This window comes from Schistocerca americana, chromosome 7 (assembly GCF_021461395.2).
Source record: "Schistocerca americana isolate TAMUIC-IGC-003095 chromosome 7, iqSchAmer2.1, whole genome shotgun sequence".
In the NCBI taxonomy this organism is placed as follows: domain Eukaryota; kingdom Metazoa; phylum Arthropoda; class Insecta; order Orthoptera; family Acrididae; genus Schistocerca; species Schistocerca americana.
Window position 1 is genome coordinate 48,420,058 of NC_060125.1, and position 21,485 is coordinate 48,441,542.

The 21,485-nt window shown below is 43.0% G+C and overlaps 1 protein-coding gene across 1 annotated transcript; it reads left to right on the forward strand.

Annotated features, from left to right (window-relative positions):
• Positions 1 to 353: 353 nt before the first annotated feature.
• On the forward strand, positions 354 to 20,993 carry LOC124622431 (myogenesis-regulating glycosidase-like). The gene is made up of 6 exons (XM_047148126.1): positions 354 to 385; positions 642 to 761; positions 5,177 to 6,165; positions 13,926 to 14,360; positions 16,923 to 17,079; positions 20,680 to 20,993. The coding sequence occupies exons 1-6, from the start codon at positions 370 to 372 to the stop codon at positions 20,877 to 20,879; spliced, it is 1,917 nt and encodes a 638-aa protein (XP_047004082.1). The 5' UTR covers positions 354 to 369; the 3' UTR covers positions 20,880 to 20,993.
• The last annotated feature ends 492 nt before the right edge of the window (positions 20,994 to 21,485 follow it).

Sequence of the window (21,485 nt, forward strand, 5' to 3'; positions counted from 1 at the left end):
TATTTATCCTAATCGAAGATATTGTTTCACCAAGAAAGATGCAGTTACGTGGGAACAAAGGCAGGTGAAACCATGCATACTTGACTTTGAAGCTCTTCGTTAATAATTGATGATGATAATTTTCGCTAGGTTATTGAAAAAGCAGATAAGTTATCCAAGGGCAAAAAAAAAAAAAAAGAAATGACGGAATTCGATTAATCCGATGTCTTGATGTAGACTTTCGTGTGATTGCCTGATAGTAATTGTGATTACTGCGAGCTAACTAGCTGTTACAGTAATCATTATAGATGTGCAAAGATAAGAGCTGCCTATATATGCAGACTCGAGCAAGGGGAATGCACATTAGTTGTACAGCACTGCTCAGCACGTATGGGAATGCATAAAGGTAAGTTGGTTCTCTCTTGAGAATTTGTCGCTTGGTCTTTATTGAAATTATGTTAGTTTATGGTGTTCTTTGCCGCTTACAAGTTTGTGTTGTCAGACGTAACATTCTTGTTCTTTACTTAGTTGATTGGACCACCTGCGTGGTATTTGACTGCCCTCTATTGCTACGATGATTGGTGTACTGTAGTATGAACTGGCAGCTTATGCAGTTGTAGACGTCAACTAACGGTGCCGCGTTTTTTTTTTTTTGTTTGCAGCTTCGCGTGTGACGTCACTGGTGCTGCTGGGGGCGCTGGTGGCCTACGCCGCTGCCACGGCCAGCCTCAGCACCCGCTACGACCAGACCAGCGGCCGCCTCGTCATCCTGCTGACAGAAGGTGAGCCGGCAGGCGGCTGGTCACCCCCCCCCCCCCTCCCTCTCTCCCCCAGCTGGTGCTCTCAGTTGACGCCGTCTTTCTGTCATTGTTGCATGCATTTGGCAACGACAGTAGGTAGAACTAAATCGCAGAGGGTTTGAAGGAAGGTATGAAGATGAGAATTTCTTGTCCCATCAGCAGTGAGTTCGTACGAAGGAGAGAAGGAAGAAAGGAAGATTAGTGTTTAACTAACCACCAGCTATGAGGTCATTACAGACATGGAGTAAGCATACACTACTGACCATTAAAATTGCTACACCAAGAAGAAATGCAGATGATAAACGGGTATTCATTGGACAAATATATTATACTAGAACTGACATGTGATTACATTTTCACGCAGTTTGGGTGCACAGATCCTGAGAAATCGGTACCCAGAACAACCACCTCTGGCCGTAATAACGGCCTTGATATGCCTGGGCATTGAGTGAAACAGAGTTTGGATGGCGTGTACAGGTACAGCTGCCCATGCAGATTCAACACGATACCACAGTTTATCAAAAGTAGTGACTGGCGTACTGTGACGAGCCAGTTCCTCGGCCACCATTGACCAGACGTTTTCAATTGGCGGGAGATCAGGAGAACGTGCTGGCCAGGACAGCAGTCGAACATTTTCTGTATCCAGAAAGGCCCGTACAGGACCCAAAACATGCGGTCGTGCATTGTCCTGCTGAAATGTAGGGTTTCGCAGGGATCGAATGAAGGGTAGAGCCACGCGTCGTAACGCATCTGAAATGTAACGTCCACTGTTCAAAGTGCCGTCAATGCGAACAAGAGGTGATGGAGACGTATGGGACCCCATACCATCACGCCGGGTGATACGCCAGTATGGTGATGACGAATACACGCTTTCAATGTGCGTTCAGCGCGATGTCGCCAAACATGGATGCGACCATCATGATGCTGTCAACAGAACCTGGATTCATCAGAAAAAATGACGTTTTGGCATTCTTACACCCAGGTTCATCGTTGAGTACACCATGGCAGACGCTCCTGTCTGTTTTGCAGCGTCAAGGGTAACCGCAGCCATCGTCTCCGAGCTGATAGTCCATGCTGCTGAAAACGTCATCGAACTGTTCGTGCAGATGGTTGTTGTCTTGCAAGCGTCCCCATTTGTTGACTCAGGGATCGAGTCGTGGCTTCACGATCCGTTACAGCCATGCGAATAAGTGCCTGTCATCTCGACTGCTAGTGATACGAGGCCGTTGGGATCCAGCACGGTGTTCCGTATTACCCTCCTGAACCCACCGATTCCATATTCTGCTAACAGTCATTGGATCTCGACCAACGCGAGCAGCAATGTCGCGATACGATAAACCGCAATCGCGATAGGCTACAATCCGACCTTTATCAAAGTCGCATTTCTCCTCCTTACACGAGGCATCACAACAACGTTTCACCAGGCAACGCCGGTCAACTGCTGTTTGTGTACGAGAAAGCGCTTGGAAACTTTCCTTATGTCAGCACGTTGTAGGTGTCGCCACCGGCGCCAAACTTGTGTGAATGCTCTGAAAAGCTAATCATTTGCATATCACAGCGTCTTCTTCCTGTCGGTTAAATTTCGCGTCTGTAGCACGTCATATTCGTGGTGTAGCAATTTTAATGGCCAGTAGTGTACTTTGATTGAAGAAGCATAGAAAACTACGTCCTAACAGGCCATGAAGGCTCGGCGGTACCAACCGTCCACCGTTTCGTCCTGAGCTCACAGACGTCACTGGATGTGTATATGGAAGAGTATATGGTCAGTACACTGCTTTCCCGTTGTCTGTTTTCGCGACCAGAGCCGCTACGTCCTCAACAAAGTAGCTCCCTAATTGCCCTCACAAGGCCTGAGTCACCGCGCCTGCCAACAGCACTGTGCAGACCTGGGCAGACGCCCGTGGAAGCGCCAGCTAAGCCGGAAAGCGTTAACTTCGGTGATCTGGCGGGAACCGTTGTTACCACTGCGGAGAAGCCGTTGGCACATTGAGGAAGGATAGGGAAGGAATTAATTGTGCTATTTTCGTAGGAATCATCCTGACATTTGCACTGATATCTGGGGAAACGTCAGAAAATATTAATCTGCACGGCTAGATGTGGATTCTAATAGCCGGCTACAACCACCTGCTCAGTTTGACTCAAGTCTGAGAGTTTTAGCCGTACATCAAGTAGCAGTGTACATTTAACTCTGTACATCCATTACCTATGTGGTGTTGAGAATCGTCTTCTGACACTGGCAACTTGCAGTATTTAATCCTTTACTGTAGGGAACAGTTGTTGTACTAAATACTAGTCTGGTCGTCTAATATTTTGAGGCAACTGACCTTACGTGACAGAAAGTTGCGCCGGCCGCCGTGGCCGAGCGATTCTACGCGCTTCAGTTTGGAACCGCGCGACCGCTACGGTCGCAGGTTCGAATCCTGCCTCGGGCATGGATGTGTGTGTTGTCCCTAGGTTAGTTAGGTTTAAGTAGTTCTAAGTTCTAGGGGACTGATGACCTCAGATGTTAAGTCCCATAGTGCTCAGAGCCATTTGAACCATTTTGAACAGAAAGTTGCAAAAATTATCTCATGCGAACTACCAGATAACTGACAGGGTACAACAAGGATTTTACTTTCCGCCCTGCATTTCAACGATGTGTCTGCGTGAAAGATATGCGAAAATGGCATTGTCTGCGAAAGTGGAACAAGTATTAATTGTACGTCATAATAGCCAAAGTTCGAGAGCAATCTGTTTTCCATTTATGGTAACTTCCACGCAGATAGGTGACCACTTCGAAAAACTTTCATAAAATGATTTGGGAATGCTACTAAACACTCATAAATTTCACTCTACTGCGGGTTTTACCTTCCCCACAACTGGGGAGAGCGATTTTTATGTGACGACACAATCAAAAAAATAAACATTCGCTCTTCGTAGAACGCCTCTTTGGAGGCTTTCCACAATAGCATAAATAAAAATTGCTAAATCACAGTGAAATGTAGAACGATGTTCACTTGGTGACAGACGTTAATCGCGAATTTAATGAATTCGTAGAAAATTTCAATCAATTTTAATACCCAGTTTCAAAAATATTGCCCTACTAAATCCCTCTCTGGTTTAAACTTTCCATGCTGAAACGATTTAAAAGGATGATATGCTACCACTACATCCGCTCCTTATAAAGCAGTATGCAGCCCATGACATAGGGTGCTTTTCGTAGTACCACATGTTAGGAACCAACTGTGGCAGTCACGGCTTCTGTCAAATGTAATGATATTGGATAAGATTAAATATTCCACAACATTTTCACAATTATGTCACAAAAGTAAATTAATCAATTTGTTTCAGGTGATGATGGTTTTCTCTATTAAACTGTTCTTTTCAAACAATTAATTAGGTAATAAAACTCCTAAATGACAACATTCTTACCGCGTCGTACTTTCCATGACTCATCTAAAGTTTTTGACCGTACTAATCACAAATTCTTAATGAAAGCAAAATGTTATGTTATGATGTAATGAGTGGATAACTGGCTTTATCTCACATAAGAAACAGAAAGCAGAAAAGCGCATTAAGACAGATAGAGCCGAAAGTAACAGCTATTTTAGAATTTATCGTGTGAAGATGAGGCGAGCTTCAACCATGGAGGGTGCACACAGCAACACACAGATTTTCGGTTTTCAGTTTTATCCCAGGATGACGGAGAGAGTACGAAATAAGCGCCACGGTAGTTTCTATTCCTATGTTGATGACGGTTATGAAATTCCTTTCCACCATCAAAATTTGGCCTGACTAACTTTATGTGGATCACAACACTATGTGAGCGATTTGGTAACTTCAGGCAACCAGGGGGGAATGGTTGAGGCGTTGTGGCATATGATGTTGCAGTCGGTATCTAGTTACGAATGAGAGGATTTCAAGTGGGGAAAACGAAACTTTAATATCATAAACATTATTGTTTCATTTCTTACCAGTAAATATGACATCATTGCAGTGTAACCGACTTACATAAAGAGAGGAAACAATGTCACTAACACTTAATGAAGAAGTGATTATTACCTCGCAGCTGTGATCTCAAGGTGTTTGTAGTGAACAAAACCAAGAGGATCGAATGTAAGGTATTGAAGGTTAGCTTAAATGTCAGGATCTAGCGTCAGTTCCACGCAGAGCAGCAAGTACGTCTATTCGGAAAATTAATACGTAGTTTAATATGTGCAACATAATAACTGTAGTTTTATGATATTCGAACTTATTTGGAGGTGCAGTACTCCGATTGCTATTTCTCGCATTTAAGGTTAAGTGATAATGTAAAAAAATTTTCACTTGTTACTCTTTGTATTTAGGCTACCGCTAGTTCGCTGTAAACTAGTATTTTTAAAGACGGTTGCACATCGGTGGCGACGCGCCTGTTACAGACGGCGAGGAGGAGGAGGTGGGCTACGTCACGGCGCCGAGCGACGGGTCCGCCCCCACGGCGTGTGAGGATGGCCGCTCCGACGAGGACTGCCTGCAGTTCACCGACTCCAGCATGGCCGTCCGCCACAGGACTCTGGACGACCGCTGCCTCAACATCAAGGTGTCTGCCAAGTCTTCCACGAGGTCCATCAGAGGCTGCCTCAACCACCGAGGCGCCCACATCTACGGTGGAATCCAGAAGGCCCAGCAGACCTGGCCCGCAGAGTCCGACGTGTTCGACCACTTCTCCTACGTCCCCAAGAAGGACGGGAAAGTCGGCATCGCCGTCCGCTACTGGCTGTTCTCAGACGGCAGGTTCGTCCACGTCCCGCCGTACGTACCGCTTTTCATAGAACAAAATACGAACGACTCGAAGGATGCGCTGTGTTTCATTGCGGAGAACACCGAACCCTACCCCACACGACGACAAGGCAACGTTTTGGAATTCAACCTATGCACGTACGATAACGTGAAGCAGGCGCACGAGTACGCAATCGAGAACTTCCTCGGCAAGCCGGAAGCAATCCCGGACGAGCGCATGGCCACGCACCCCGTCTGGTCGACGTGGGCCCGCCACAAGAAGGACATCGACGACGCGACGGTGAGGCAGATCGCCGCAGACATCATCGCCCACGGCTTCAACGAGAGCCAGCTGCAGGTGGACGACTACTGGGAGAGCTGCTACGGCAGTCTCACCTTCGACACCGACAAGTTCCCCGACGTGAAGACGATGGTCGACGACCTCCACAAGCTGGGCTACCGCGTCACCCTGTGGGTGCACCCGTTTGTGAACCAGGACTGCGAGCCCTACTACTCGCAGGCACTGGCCAGCGGATACTTCGTCACCAGCTCCAACGGCACGGTCGACACCCAGTGGTGGAGAGGTGTGGGCAGCGTCATCGACTTCACCAACTCCGAGGCAGCAGCCTGGTGGGCGTGCAGAGTCTGGGTGAGTACTTGGAATTTCTCTTCTATAGGAAGTCTGCTCTAAAGCATTGCACTGCTGCGTTACCTGCATTCGAAATAGTGGCGAAAAATCGCAACAGCCCAAATAGACCGGCCATAGAATAACTAGGGTAACACGCGGAACAGCTCTTCTAGTTTGTGAGAAAGCTGCAAACTTCCAGCTAGATGGCCGGATGCAGAAATACCACTGTGAGGCTATGCACGATAGGTCGCACGTTCATCGGATCTTGAGGTTGAAGCAGAAGCCCCTTCGCCATACAAACTCGATGACTGCTCTGAAGGGTTCTATGTTGATGAAACGGAAAGAAATAAGCCCTCTACACCGTGTACTATATCGCTCAATTCGTTCTTCGTTACCGAAACGTAATACGGATTATTGATTGTAGAGACTCCTATTTAAAATGAAAGAGCAACAGAAAAAGATCTTGATTGACATTTACTACTTCAATATATTAATCAGCACATCAAGCTTGCATTAAATTCTCAGTCTATTGTAAAATATCTTGTAGCTTATCCAAGATCATTATTCCGTTATTTTCAGATTGAGACAAATTACGTTAAATCGGTAAATTATACGGCTTGAGTTACGTTATTGTGACTTGCAATAAATCTTAAATAATTCCGAAAGGAGGATCGTATCATGACAGTTCGTGTTAACTATACAGAATTAGACTTACTGTTTGCAGGTTAAAACTGTGTGACCTGGCAGAATTCGATGGAAACCTCTGTCCTCCACAGAGGAGCACTGACCTTACCAAATGAGCTTTCTAGGCATGCCCCTCAGTCCCAGTCTGTATTGATCGTTTGTTGGTGCCAGGACTGGATCTGGAGATGGCGAAAACGGTCATTTGAAAAGATAAACGTAATTATCACAGAAAAAAGAACATTTAAACTTTGTTTAACTTCTCATGGCTGGCATTCATAGTCATCTAATATTTCTTAAAAGATATCATAGTCGCCGTTGACCGTATGAAATATTTATTATTACGACTGCAATTTCGGCCTTGGGGCCATTTTCAAGTAACACTGCAAAACTAACATTCTGTCAGAATATAAGACTATCTGACATGAGTACATGGCGTTGTCAGAATGCAGCCTTTTGAATGCGAGAGTCCCACAAGATCTGATGAGTACGACTCTTATTACATCGTAAAATGTTGTTAAATATGGACTGAATTGTCAGTATTGTCATCGTTGTAATAATGTATCACAAGTAAAGTTCAGGTGCACTGACAACATGTGGAGCTAAGTCTGTGGGCGCGAAAACACATATGAACTGTTTTAATAATCTCAGTATCCTCCAGGTGATGTAAAAATATCAGAACTTGTGTAAAAAACCATTTAAAGCTACTGGTGCTTAAAAGACAGCGTAGGAACACAACAACTATGTACTTAAGCGAGCACTGACCTTGAGCTACAACGTCACCTTGAAGATGAGTTGAATGCCGCTCCGTTGCGCTTTCCTGTTCCACAGTCAGTGCTGCTATGCACTTCCTTTAACGTAGCAAATTGAAAATGACAATACATTACCCGATCAGAAGCGTCCGGAGACGCCTATACAATGAGGAATTGCCCCCTAGATGTCTCGAGACGGAGATCCCCGGTGTGGAAGGACGGGAGGATTGCTGTGTATTTGGTAGAAGAGCAAGGATAGGTCGATCTGGAGAGCTCTGTGACTTCGAACGTGGACTGGTCATTGGATGTTCTCTACATCTACATCTACATCCATACTCCGCAAGTCACCTGACGGTGTGTGTCGGAGGGTACCCTGAGTACCTCTATCGGTTCTCCCTTCTATTCCAGTCTCGTATCGTTCGTGGAAAGAAGGATTGTCGGTATGGTTCTGTGTGGGCTCTAATCTCTCTGATTTTATCCTCACGGTCTCTTCCCGAGATATACGTAGGAGGGAGCAATATACTGCTTGACTCTTCGGTGAAGGTATGTTCTCGAAACTTTAACAAAAGCCCGTACCGAGCTACTGAGCGTCTCTCCTGCAGAGTCTTCCACTGGAGTTTATCTATCATCTCCGTAGCGCTTTCCCGATTACTAAATGATCCTGTAACGAAGCGCGCTGCTCTCCGTTGGATCTTCTGTATCTCTTCTATCAACCCTATCTGGTACGGATCCCACACTGCTGAGCAGTATTCAAGCAGTGGGCGAACAAGCGTACTGTAACCTACTGCCTTTGTTTTCGGATTGCATTTCCTTAGGATTCTTCCAATGAATCTCAGCCTGGCATCTGCTTTACCGACGATTAACTTTATATGATCAATCCATTTTAAATCACTCCTAATGCGTACTCCCAGATAATTTATGGAATTTACTGCTTCCAGTTGCTGACCTGCTATTTTGTAGCTAAATGATAAGGGATCTATCTTTCTATGTATTCGCAGCACATTACACTTGTCTACATTGAGATTCAATTCCCATTCCCTGCACCATGCGTCAATTCGCTGCAGATCCTCCTGCATTTCAGTACAATCCTCCATTGCCACAATCCCTCGACACACGACAGCATCATCCGCAAAAAGCCTCAGTGAACTTCCGATGTCATCCACCAGGTCATTTATGTATATTGTGAATAGCAACGGTCCTATGACACTCCCCTGCGGCAGACCTGAAATCACTTTTACTTCGGAAGACTTCTCTCCATTGAGAATGACATGCTGCGTTCTGTTATCTAGGAACTCCTCAATCCAATCACGCAATTGGTCTGATAGTCCATATGCTCTTATTTTGTTCATTAAACGACTGTGGGGAACTGTTTCGAACGCCTTGCGGAAGTCAAGAAGCACGGCATCTACCTGGGAACCTGTGTCTATGGCCCTCTGAGTTTCGTGGACGAATAGCGCGTACTGGGTTTCACACGATCGTCTTTTTCGAAACCCATGCTGATTCCTACAGAGTAGATTTCTAGTCTCCAGGAAAGTCATTATACTCGAACATAACACGTATTCCAAAATTCTACAACTGATCGACGTTAGAGATATAGGTCTATAGTTCTGCACATCTGTTCGACGTCCCTTCTTGAAAACGGGGATCTTTTGGGACGCTACGCTCTTCTAGAGACCTATGGTACACCGCTGCAAGAAGGGGGGCAAGTTCCTTCGCGTACTCTGTGTAAAATCGAACTGGTATCCCATCAGGTCCAGCGGCCTTTCCTCTTTTGAGCGATTTTAATTGCTTCTCTGTCCCTCTGTCGTCTATTTCGATATCTACCATTTTGTCATCTGTGCGACAATCTAGAGAAGGAACTACAGCGCAGTCTTCCTCTGTGAAACAGCTTTGGAAAAATACATTTAGTATTTCGGCCTGCAGTCTGTCATCCTCTGTTTGAGTACAATTTTGGTCACAGAGTGTCTGGACATTTTGTTTTGATCCACGTACTGCTTTGACGTAAGACAAAACTTCCTAGGATTTTCTGCCATGTCAGTACATAGAACTTTACTTTCGAATTCAATGAACGCCTCTCGCATAGCCCTCCTCACACTACATTTCGCTTCGCGTAATTTTTGTTCGTCTGCAAGGCTTTGGCTATGTTTACGTTTGCTGTGAAGTTCCCTTTGCTTCCGCAGCAGTTTTCTAACTCGGTTGTTGTACCACGGTGGCTCTTTTCCATCTCTTACGATCTTGCTTGGCACATACTCATCTAACGCATATTGTACGATGGTTTTGAACTTTGTCCACTGATCCTTAACACTATCTGTACTTGAGACAAAACTTTTGTGTTGAGCCGTCAGGTACTCTGTAATCTGCTTTATGTCACATTTGCTAAACAGAAAAACCTTCCTACCACTTTTAATACTTCTATTTGCGGCTGAAATCATCGCTGCCGTAACCGCTTTGTGATCACTGATTCCCTGTTCTGCGTTAACTGTTTCAAATAGTTCGGGTCTGTTTGTCACCAGAAGGTCTAATATGTTATCGCCACGAGTCGGTTCTCTGTTTAACTGCTCAAGGTAGTTTTCAGATAAAGCACTTAAAAAAATTTCACTGCATTCTTTTTGTCCCTGCGACCCGTTATAAACGTTTGAGTCTCCCAGTCTATATCCGGCAAATTAAAATCTCCACCAAGAACTATAACATGGTGGGGAAATCTACTCGAAATATTTTCCAAATTATCCTTCAGGTGCTCAGCCACAACAGCTGCTGAGCCCGGGGGCCTATAGAGACATCCAATTACCATGTCTGAGCCTGCTTTAACCGTTGCTATTCATCACTGAGATTTCAGTCTTTCTAGCTGCCAAAGTGGTTCTTGGTGATGTGATCGTGAGTTGGAAATGCGAAGGAAGAATCACAGCTAAAACAAGACCAGTCATACCTCATGATCTGACAGGCACTGCGAAGGGTGCTGCAAATCAGCGGAAGCGATGACTGCTGAGTTCTAAAGTGCTAACAGCGATCCTGCTAGCACAATGATTGTGCATAGGGAGTTGAAAAGAACGTGGTACAATGGTCGAGCATCTCCTCATAAGTCACACATTTCTGAAGCCCGTGCTGAGTGATGCTTGAGGTGCGCCGCTGGACAGTGGATGGCTCGAAACGAGTGATTCTTAGTGATTAACCACACTACATCCTTTGGCAATCTCATCGATCGAGTCGCGAATACCTGGATAATGTTACATGCCATTATGTGTAGTGTCAAAAGTGAACTACGTAGCAAGTGATGTTCCTGTATCCAGGATTCTTCCACGGATATGATGTAGTGTCCTTACGACGCTTAACAAAAAGATAAATTTGGAAGGGTATGAAAACAATATGCACCATTGTGCACAGTGTATGGCAGAGGAACGACGACTGGATCACTATGACAATGCACCCTGCTATTGGACAATAATATTTCTGAAACTGACTGTCCCACCCAGAGTCCTGACCTGAACCCAGTGAAACAGGTTTGGATTGAGTTAGAACGTCGACATCCCTGCATCCAGCAACATTACCTTCTTCACTTCCGGCTCCTCAGGAAGAATGGGCTTCAATTTCCTCACAGATAATCAGACACCTCATTGAAAGTATCACCAGCAGAATTCAAGCCCTCATAAACGCGACTGTGGACACACTCCAGATTAATGTCCATTAGTAGGTGTCTGATACATTTCATCAGATAGCGTACGTAGTAGGAAGGGATGCTTTTGTTTTCCCATAGCCATAAAACTGCTTTGACGCTATTTGAAAGCACATTCTTACATTTACTCACTGTTCATGTATTAATGACTTTACTGCAAATTATACTTGACATCAGAGAAAGGGAATCATTGCAGTCAGCAATGGCACCAAAGTGTATTCTCCTTCTGATTTCCTACTAGTAAACTCTATTGCAACCACAAATCACAAGAGAGTGGCGTTCGAGTCATCGGGTTCAATGACTTGATAAAATACATCAGAATTTGTGCTCTTGCTGGTGCCACATGGCATGTAGACAGATGTAGCACTAAATTGTTGCGTTACTTCAGCACTTTCTCAGTCACAGAACAATCAACATTAGAAATATTTGAGAGCATTTGTCGTGGAGAAACAGCGGTCTCGTTAAAAGTACTTTACAAATCGACACAAACAAGGTCGACCCTAAAACATTTATTTCGATGGTAACCAGTTTCAGTCAGTTTTTGAGCATATTCAGACCCCCATACCATGATAGTGATGGTAGGCAATGCCGGTGAATGGAGCGGGTGCTGTAATTCCATGAAAGTCAACGTTCGTAGTGACCTAATCCGCTTACCATAGAAATAAATGTTTTTAGGGTCGACACTGTTTGTGTCAATTCTTAAAACGAACATAAGTTCACTGTGATCTTTGGCAGTTCGCTTCCGTTGCTACAGCCAGACACAGTGTATCTGCAGCTTGTCAGATAATTCGGAGGTTGTGTGGAAACCACGATCGTATGGATGGTGATACAGAGATTCTGACAGAGGGCACCTGAATGGGTATCTGTCCAGTTCCACAGCGGCACTTTATTACACACTATTGTACATTATACGAACGCTGCACTGGCCCACAGGTTACAAAATCTGCCATTATCTTGACGATCTTACATATAGCCTGGCAACTAGATTTAATCCACGTTAAATTTATGAAAGTTGGAAGAACAGTTCTGACGTATATTATCATTCATTAGTTGGTGGCACTCAAGATGAAACTGAAACATAATTGGATTGGTGATTACAGAGATCATTATTCACAGAGGATCGTTTTGCGGATATGAGTATCACTTGCGTAGCCACATTACAGGCTAAAGGCAATTCCTTCTCCACCAATTCATTTCTGGAATGAGCGTCAGTTTAACATTATAATGTTTTTCACTTGTTAGCTGAAATATTCTGCAGGGAAATCTAACTGAAATTTACCTGTCCTTTAAAATGCACAACTTGATCTGATAACATCAAAATAACTGGATCCTTCCACATTGGAATCATCTGTGCGATGCACATGTGAGTGCAATCTGTATATACATGGTATCCTATAGCAATTCAGGTTACAGGGTAAATTTAAAAATTATTCAGGTTACTGTAAATTATAAGCATGGCATTCGGCATTGTAGAGAGGCTATGTTATTCCCAATTAAGGAAAGGCACCGCATGCACTCACTGGATATACTGCTTGTAGACTTAATTTGTGGGACTGAAAATTACAAGTATTCAGATTACCCAGATTCTAGCGAGAGACGTTTGGGTAGAAAGTTCATTTGAACACATTACAATATGCATAGCACCAAATGCTGTAAGCTTAAAAATAAAATGCAAATAGTAAGCGAAGAGAAGGGAAATGACGGAAATAACAAACCCTGGAAAATAATGTAGAGTTGAACGAGATCTGTTTTAGTTTCACTATGTTTCCTGAAACAGTGTAAGAGGCACAGAAACAACTGGGTTTGTTATTCATACACGTGGGCTTCAGTTCTATAATGAAGGACAACTATCTAAAACATACTTCTTAACGGTTGACGATAATCCCGAGCAGAACGTTAGGGTCACACGTAAATGACCTGCTCCTATCTCAGAGAGCATACGTCAGCATTATACAGGAAAGGATGATGAAAGATTGAGTGAAATCTTCTTCAACATGGGTACAAAGCTCAAACACTTTCGCAAACCGAGTTGCCAATGAAATGAATGAATACAGCACACGTGAAAGATACGTTGGAAGTAGAGTGAAATTAATTGAAAAATTACAATGCCAATGCGTTTTCTGTGAGGAAGAGCATCCTCTGATCTCACCAGTTCAAGTGTCTTGTGACACCATTTGAATCTGCATCCACACAACACCGATTGTTAACCACCAATGTTAAAGCAAAAAGTACGCTTTCCATCTTCTGTCGGAAAAGGCGTGATTGACCACAACTTCCAAGAAATTCGCGAGACGGTACAACAGCCCTACCATGTGCCACACCAAAGACAATCATGCAAGACATACTCTCGACTGACAAATTTGCAAATTTTTGGAAGCTGTTGCCTGTAGCAACTTACGTTAAGCAATGAAATGGGGCGAAACAGCTGCCACCTTTCAAAGGTCAGGAGAATCAGCGGAATTTGTGAATCAAGAGATGCGTATGTATTTGATGGAAATTTGTGTCGGGCTATGAGTCATTCCTCGATTTCTCTACTGCTAAAAGCGAAGGGCAAGTAACCACATTTCCGAGTGAGTATGTAGTTTCGGTATTCGCCTTCTGTTTCTGCTCACGTTACATTTAACGCCTACTCGTCGGTCAGTGACTCCTTGTCTACTGATACTGCCTTTTGTTTCCAGGCACTGCACAAGGCGACCGGTATCGACTCGTTCAAGTTCGACGCCGGAGAGAGCAGCTGGCTGCCGTACGAGTCGACCATCGAGCCCCTCGAGCTGAACCCGGTGCGCTTCACCGACGACTACGTGAAGACGGTGTCTCAGTTCGGCCCGCTGATCGAGGTGCGCTCCAGCGTGCGCAGCCAGCAGCAGCCGGTCTTCTTCCGCATGTTCGACAAGCACAGCAGCTGGAGCGCCCAGAACGGCCTGCGCACGCTCATCCCCTCGCTGCTGCACATGAACGTGGTCGGCCACCCGTTCGTGCTGCCCGACATGATAGGCGGCAACGTCAACAGCGGCAACGGGCCCGACAAGGAGCTCTACATCCGCTGGCTGGAGGCCACCGTCTTCATGCCGGCGCTGCAGATGTCCATCGCGCCGTGGGACTTTGACGACGAGGTGCGTCCAGTCCCAGCGTCGAGTGTATTCTGTTGTCTCACTCAGTTGTCAGTCTCTCTATGAATTCAACGTTCTTTGCCCCTGTAATGACTAGAGATACAGTAGCCATGTTTCTCTTTTTCTATCAGTGAAATCTTTCCATTGTCTTCATTAAAATCCAAATCCGACGACACATGATTACGAACCAAGCATGAACTTGATTTATAACAATCAGAATTTAAAATAAGTCATTTTAGACCACGTGCAGTGATGATATCATGTTGCACCATCACCTAGTTCACGATCTAACCTGCAAATCAAGGGATAGTGTAAGCCTGTCTACTGGAATGTACGAGTAACACTGGATGTTTTTACTTAGCTATTATTTCTAAATACCCTCCACTGTGTGGCTACAGGGTAGACAACACTGTCCTTTCACACATTTTCTATGTTTTTATTTGAATTCACTCTGTCAATATTGAAGATGTGCTGCTGACATGTCCCAGTGTGTCCAGAATTTGTACAATAACTCTCTTACTGATTGCTTAACGACTTTAGAATTAATTTTTATTCCGTTTTCCTTCTCACAATGCTTTCGATATATCTATACTGTCTAATATTCTAATAATGATAACAGTCATATGTTACCCGTCCTTTCGTTTCAAATGAAAGCTACTACCCAAATCACCCAACACACGAACTATTCAATGAATTCCGTTTCATCCGTCTTCATATGCACAATATATCAAATGTTTACGATTTGAAAGCACTAGCGAACCTTTATATGTTTCTGTTACGATTAGGTACAAGAAAAGCAATAACTGTAGCATTAGGCGTGCCAATTTAGACATTGAAAGCTTACATCATCCTTGTAGTTGGAATAAAGAGGATTAGACAGTATACAAATTTCATAAATATCTTTAGGTGTATCATGCCTTTTTTCCGGTATTTTTACAGATTTTGGTGCTCGTTACTAGGGGAAACAGGAGCCAATATGTAAGACTTGGAAAAAGAAAATGTATTTGTGACGATCCACAGCCTCCAGATGTTTAATAAACATAAACATGGTCCATAGTAGGCTGCAATTTGATTTTTATTTAATTGTGCGATTAACTAATTTGATAACGACAATTAGTCGAAATTGGCCAATCACACAATTATACAAAATTTCATTACAGCCTACCACAGACTCTGTTTACGTTTATTAGACTGCTCCTTGCTTGGCGTTACTCACGACTACCATTAGTCTGTTGTCGCTAGCTGTCTGCAGCGCCTGAGGTTTCATGATTTGTCCACTAAAATCACCAAGACACAGCCAAGGCCGGCCGGAGTGGCCGAGCGATTCTGGGCGCTTCAGTCTGGTACCACGCGACTACTGCGGTCGCAGGTTCGAATCCTGCCTCGGGCATGGATGTGTGTGATGTGCTTAGGTTAGTTAGGTTTAAGTAGATCTAAGTTCTAGGGGACTGATGACCTCAGATGTTAAGTACCATAGTGCTCAGAGCCATTTTGAAAATGTAATTCAAACAACTGGCTGCCTGCAACACTGGCGCTACCGTTAACTTGATTTTCCTGTAACTTCTGACTTATATAATACAAAACAAAAAACCAGTAACAACAATTTTTGAGTTTTGAGTCCCCAATGTCTCGTTGTTTATTTTAGCACCATGCTGCAGATGTCCATTTAGACAAAGCTATAACTTTTGCGACTGTCGGTATGGTGTTTACGCTGCACATTCTCTGTAGGTATCACCACGAGCGTGTCCGCAGCACATGGAAACACGTGACTGTGCTGCACCTTCACCTGCAACTGCCCCTTCATCCATATTTGCATTTCCCTCACCGACATCCCATAACTCGCATAGCTCGCAGGCAACAAACCATTACTCACTTTAGAATGGACTGAATCCTGCTCAGCACATTTTCTCGGAGAACACTCCTTTCATTTTCTCTATTATTCGTCCACTCACAAGACTCTGTATGAACAGCTGCTACACTGCAGATTATCAGCTTCCTGTATATAATATGTTGTACCCATAGTTACGAATCTGCATTAACTGTAATATAGGACACCACGAGTGTAGGAATAGCTACTAAAGAATCTATTTTTCTGTGAGTAACTAGGAAGGCGCAGAGTTCTCATACGTACAGGACATGTCTTCGCATCTGGATACTGACTCGGCTACACTACTGATATACGTTTTGTCAAAACGCTTGTGGAGTGGGGTAGGGGGGCTGCTTTCGATATAGCTACAAGTTGATCGTAAAGGAGGCACACACATTCTGCAAGTTTAATAATAAAGGTCATTTTCCTTTTGGATACAGTGATTTTTCGGATACCACCATAACCTCACTGGGATTGGAAAAATTTACACATGAAAATGAAGAACTGTGAATGTTGTTATGCAGCGGAAACTCCACAGTTTCGAGGGCCATCTTTCCTTGTCCTATGAAAAATCTATGAGTGTATGGCAACATCCCTACCGCATTACTGTCCGTGAATAAACTGAGGAGTTTTCTTTCACGACGACAGCCCACATGTCTCTGCTGTAACTGATGTGTGCGTCTGTGTGTGTGTTACAGACGGTTGAGATCGCCCGCAACATGACGTCGCTGCACGTGCAGTACGCGCCGCGCATCGTGGAGCTGATGAAGCAGACAGTGCAGGACGGCAGCCCCGTCAACCTGCCTGTCTGGTGGCTCGACCCCACCGACGACACGGCGCTCACCGTCGACTCAGGTACGGCCTACGCCTCTCTCCTTCTCATCCACTGGCTCAGGCTTCCGGCTCTCTTCTCCTTTCTACCTTCATCTCGGTGTCTCTTTCTCTAAATATGGTTTACTTTGCATTATCTGTCTGCGTAATTTACCTTCTCAATCTAATGATGCTGTTGACCTGTGGCAGTCTCTGACTTTGGGATTTCTGTGTGATGAAAATTGAATGGAAACAAGATGTAAACATTACTCATTGTAAAACTCCACATAATTAATTTATTAAATTATCGGTAACAAAAATGATTCCAAACGAAGTACAGAACACAATTAATGTACAAAATGCAAACATAAAGCTAAGTAATGTCCTCCACACTAAACAAACCTGTTCCACTTCACACGACCTGCCTATTTTACTGTGTTTCATATTTCATTACTCCAATCAATGTGCCCCTCTTAATCACTTTGTAACTAAGAGCTATGGCTCTCTGAACAGGAAGTGAACAGTGACTCACAGTTCACAAAATCTGGTTCTCCTATCTAAGAACAGTTATTTAATAACTATTGCCGACACCATACAGATTCAAACCTATCACTTTATTAAATCCTGAGCAAATCTTAATCTGTCAGAAACTTCTGGAAGAGCTACACGTCCTAGTTTCACCGTTACACACGACTGATCTGCCTGGATGCTTGTCTCAGCAACAAGTAGCTTCTACCCCTTCACTGTGCTATCTTTCCCGTATTCTGACCAACATGCCCCTGCAAATACAAACTGCACTCTCCCGCTCATAGTCTGCTGTTCGATGCTGAATTAATTTCAGTTCAAGGTATTTCCAAATCTTCTGCTTACGCCTGACTCTGTGAAGAATAGTGGGCCTACTACTGCGAAAAATAAATTCTAACCAATGATGAACAATCTGATGACCTTCAATGTCGCATCACCTCTGTAGCTCCAGTTACACGAAACTTATAGGCCACGAAAACCTGAAACAGACAATCCGTGCACTGATGTTACACACGACTATCTCTCATTCTCGCCTAGTGGGAGAATACCTACGATTACCAAAATGGTTTAAACAAGGTTGATTTTGACGGTACAAAGAAGCCATGGAAATTTCTATGCTGTGTGGTACAAGACCAAGAGTGTCTGATGTGTGGACACAGTTCATAACAACACACAGAGAAATAAATAGTACAGCATGGAGGAACGTAATCTAAAGTAATCCTCGTTTTTACTTTATGCACGAGATGTAATCAATAAGTTTCGCGAATAATTTTGCTAGAAACAAAGTGATTAACTTACATGGAATTCAGTTTAATCCAGTTTAAAGTACAGTAGTTGGCTAGCAACACATTTATCCCATGTTGAATCCATGACTGGAAGCGTTCCTGGGATACTTCTTTTGGAAGACCTTTCAGCTGCCCTGCCATAGCATACTTGTATTATGCTGTGTACCTTGTTCAGGCTTTTATTGTTGTCTGATATTAATAAATATATGTATATGTATATAGGAGTAAGAGGCAGTCCACCTCAACTATATAATCAAACAACTTGGTTCTCTAGAACTGTACGAGTTCTGGTGCACTTTATATTTACGTTTCTGTTGTAATTTCTGCATTTACTTAACCTTGTTATCTACTCTGTCCTTTTCTTCTTCTAAGAACCTCTTTTCCAACGTAAGTCATCTAATTTCCTTCTTTTTCAATAAAATACATGTCTCATATTCACTCAGTGCCATAAGCATGCCCATAATTTTCGCAGAAGTTAGTTGCAGTTTCTCTTCGTGCATTACTTAAAAAAATTCATGTAATTTATAGGAGTTATCTAATTTATTCTTCAAATTGCATTCGTAATGGTTTCTTTTTAATGAAAGTACAATTTCGGTCCTACGGAAATGAATGAATTTGCCACTTTCTTAGTCTATTTCAATTCTTATATGTTTGTTTGAGAAGTGGCATGTCTCTATAATTCTCATAATTGTCATACTACGGGCTTCACAAGTCCTCATTTACTATTTCATCCTGAATTTCTTACCGTAATAGAATAACACACTTTTGCCTTTGTCCTACATTTTTATAATATTTTCTCTCTTTATTGTAGTGTTTCACCATCTTCTACAAAAAATCTTTCCGCTAAGAAATATGAAATTGCACTCTTGTTCTAAATCCGTCTTAGCTTCCTTGATTTGTGTATCTAAATTTCTAATTTGGCTACATTATTCATTATTATTTTGCTCAATTTATTTTGTCATTTCTTCTCTGCAAATGAGTCTTCTGTTTCTTCATTCACAACTATTAATCTTTTGATTGGTTCCTTATGTCTGTGACATGTCTAAAAAGAAAGAGTTGGTTTCACTTCAACACTTTTCATTTGGTCTGCTCTCCATTTACGTTTTCTGCCATTTTCATTACTCTCTCAAATGTACGTTTTCTTTTCTTTGGTAATTATTTTTTTACTGAGTTCTCTACATTGCTTGAATTTCTAAAAGACATTTTTAGTAATTGTGCTTCACTGTCTATTTATTACAGTAACAAGAAGCAGTTTCAGTTTACATGGCCATGTTCATAGACTCCTTGATCCTTAAAAGATCTTGCACAATTCTTTAATTAGTTATAGACTGATGGGTGTTTTTTGGTAGAGCATACGATCTTCTGGACTTGTTTCATTAACTGCGTGTTTTTTGGTTCCAATGGTACTTTTTGTCGCTATATTTTAAGTTTCTGCAATCGTATCACCTCCAACTATATAATTATCATATTTTAATTGTTTGGTGGTAATTTGTAAACCATTCATAATGTATATGTCATCATCACATCATTATTCTTCTCATGCATAAAAATCTATCAGCTTTTATTTGTCTCATTCTGTTTCGAATCACACTTAACGAAATTCCAAGGTATTTTATTTCAGTCATTAGGAGATAACAAGTAATTGTAGAAAATGTATTATTATAATGTCGTCCTATATCTAGGTGAAAATTCAAAGGGAATTGGTGTGTCAGGTTCTCAGGATACAATTAAAGTAGTTTTCAAGAGCAAATACCGATGTCAAAAACATCGATTCGGTTTGTGGAACCTTCATGTGCCATCACGTCCTCTCAAGAGAGAAATGGGAATACTCATTATCTCCACAGAACTTAGAAACTTAAGCGTCTCGAAAAGAGTTGTAAGTACTAGGTGAAGATAATAAATTGAAGAATGCAGTAATCATTGAATGCTTCGCTAATCAGCTATTCTCCGATTAAGGCGTTGTTAGGACTCATGAAACTCCATCTTCACACATTTTACTTTTGGACCACTTATCAGCTGTTATGAGATGCTGACAGATGATACGTCCCCCTCACGTCATCAGATCACTTGCTGAGGAGACAGCGTGGTAGGTTGCCTGACTGTGCCAGGCGGAGTGGCCGAGCGGTTCTAGGCGCTACAGTTTGGAACTGAGCGACCGCTACGGTCACAGGTTCGAGTCCTGCCTCGGGCATGGATGTGTGTGATGTCCTTAGGTTAGTTAGGTTTAAGTAGTTCTAAGTTCTAGGGGACTGATGACCTCAGCAGTTAAGTCCCATAGTGATCAGAGCCATTTGAACCATTTTATTGTACCTGACTGTGTGCTCTCTGTGTGCAGAGTTCCTTCTGGGAGAGGATATCCTTGTGGCGCCGGTGGTGACCCACAGCACTACTGCACGTGACGTCTACCTGCCCAAGGGCAACTGGAGGGACGAGGTGGACCCAGCTCACCCCGTCATAGAAGGCCCCACCTGGCTCCGCAAATACCCTGCGCCGCTCAACACTCTGCCCTACTTCACCAGAGTCAGCTCTTCATAACGTCGCCGATTGAAGATGCATACTGTGCAGTCGTTGTACAAATTAAATGAAGTGAATTATAAAATGTAAAAAAATACGTTTCAGAATATAAATAAAGCAATATTGACACTCTTATATCAATCATGTTACTTACCTAGTCACATCATCGGTTAGCGCAAAGTAAGTGCAGTTGAACCATACTGTATGACAAACTGTTATCACAGTAACTGTCTTTATTTCACATTCAGTGTTTTAGATGTGCCACAGATGTTAACTGGGCTTTTCTGCGCTAAAGCTTTCTCGCCATCCATGATTTGTTATTGTCAAGGAATGTGTTTCGTGCAGTGGTATCTACCTAAATTATAAGTCTCCTACTCTATTTTGTTAATTCAGATTACGTGAAAGTATGTGTGTAGAAATTTGCCTTGAATTAAATGGCCTCTTCTGTATAAACTTAAGACCCATTACATGATATGACAGCTTTATCTGAATATAATTCCTTGAAGCAGCAGAACAAGAAAAGGAAAAAAGTAGCTTGCTTTGTGCAACGTAATAAGAGTGGACACACATGAACAGTTGAATGACTTCCACAGACCTACTAATTAGTGATAAGCTTATGGTCTGACA

Coding starts and splice junctions, on each gene's coding strand:
- LOC124622431 (XM_047148126.1), top strand. Junction 6,166..13,925: donor GGTGGGCGTGCAGAGTCTGG/GTGAGTACTTGG, acceptor TTTTGTTTCCAG/GCACTGCACAAGGCGACCGG. Junction 17,080..20,679: donor GGCGCTCACCGTCGACTCAG/GTACGGCCTACG, acceptor CTCTGTGTGCAG/AGTTCCTTCTGGGAGAGGAT.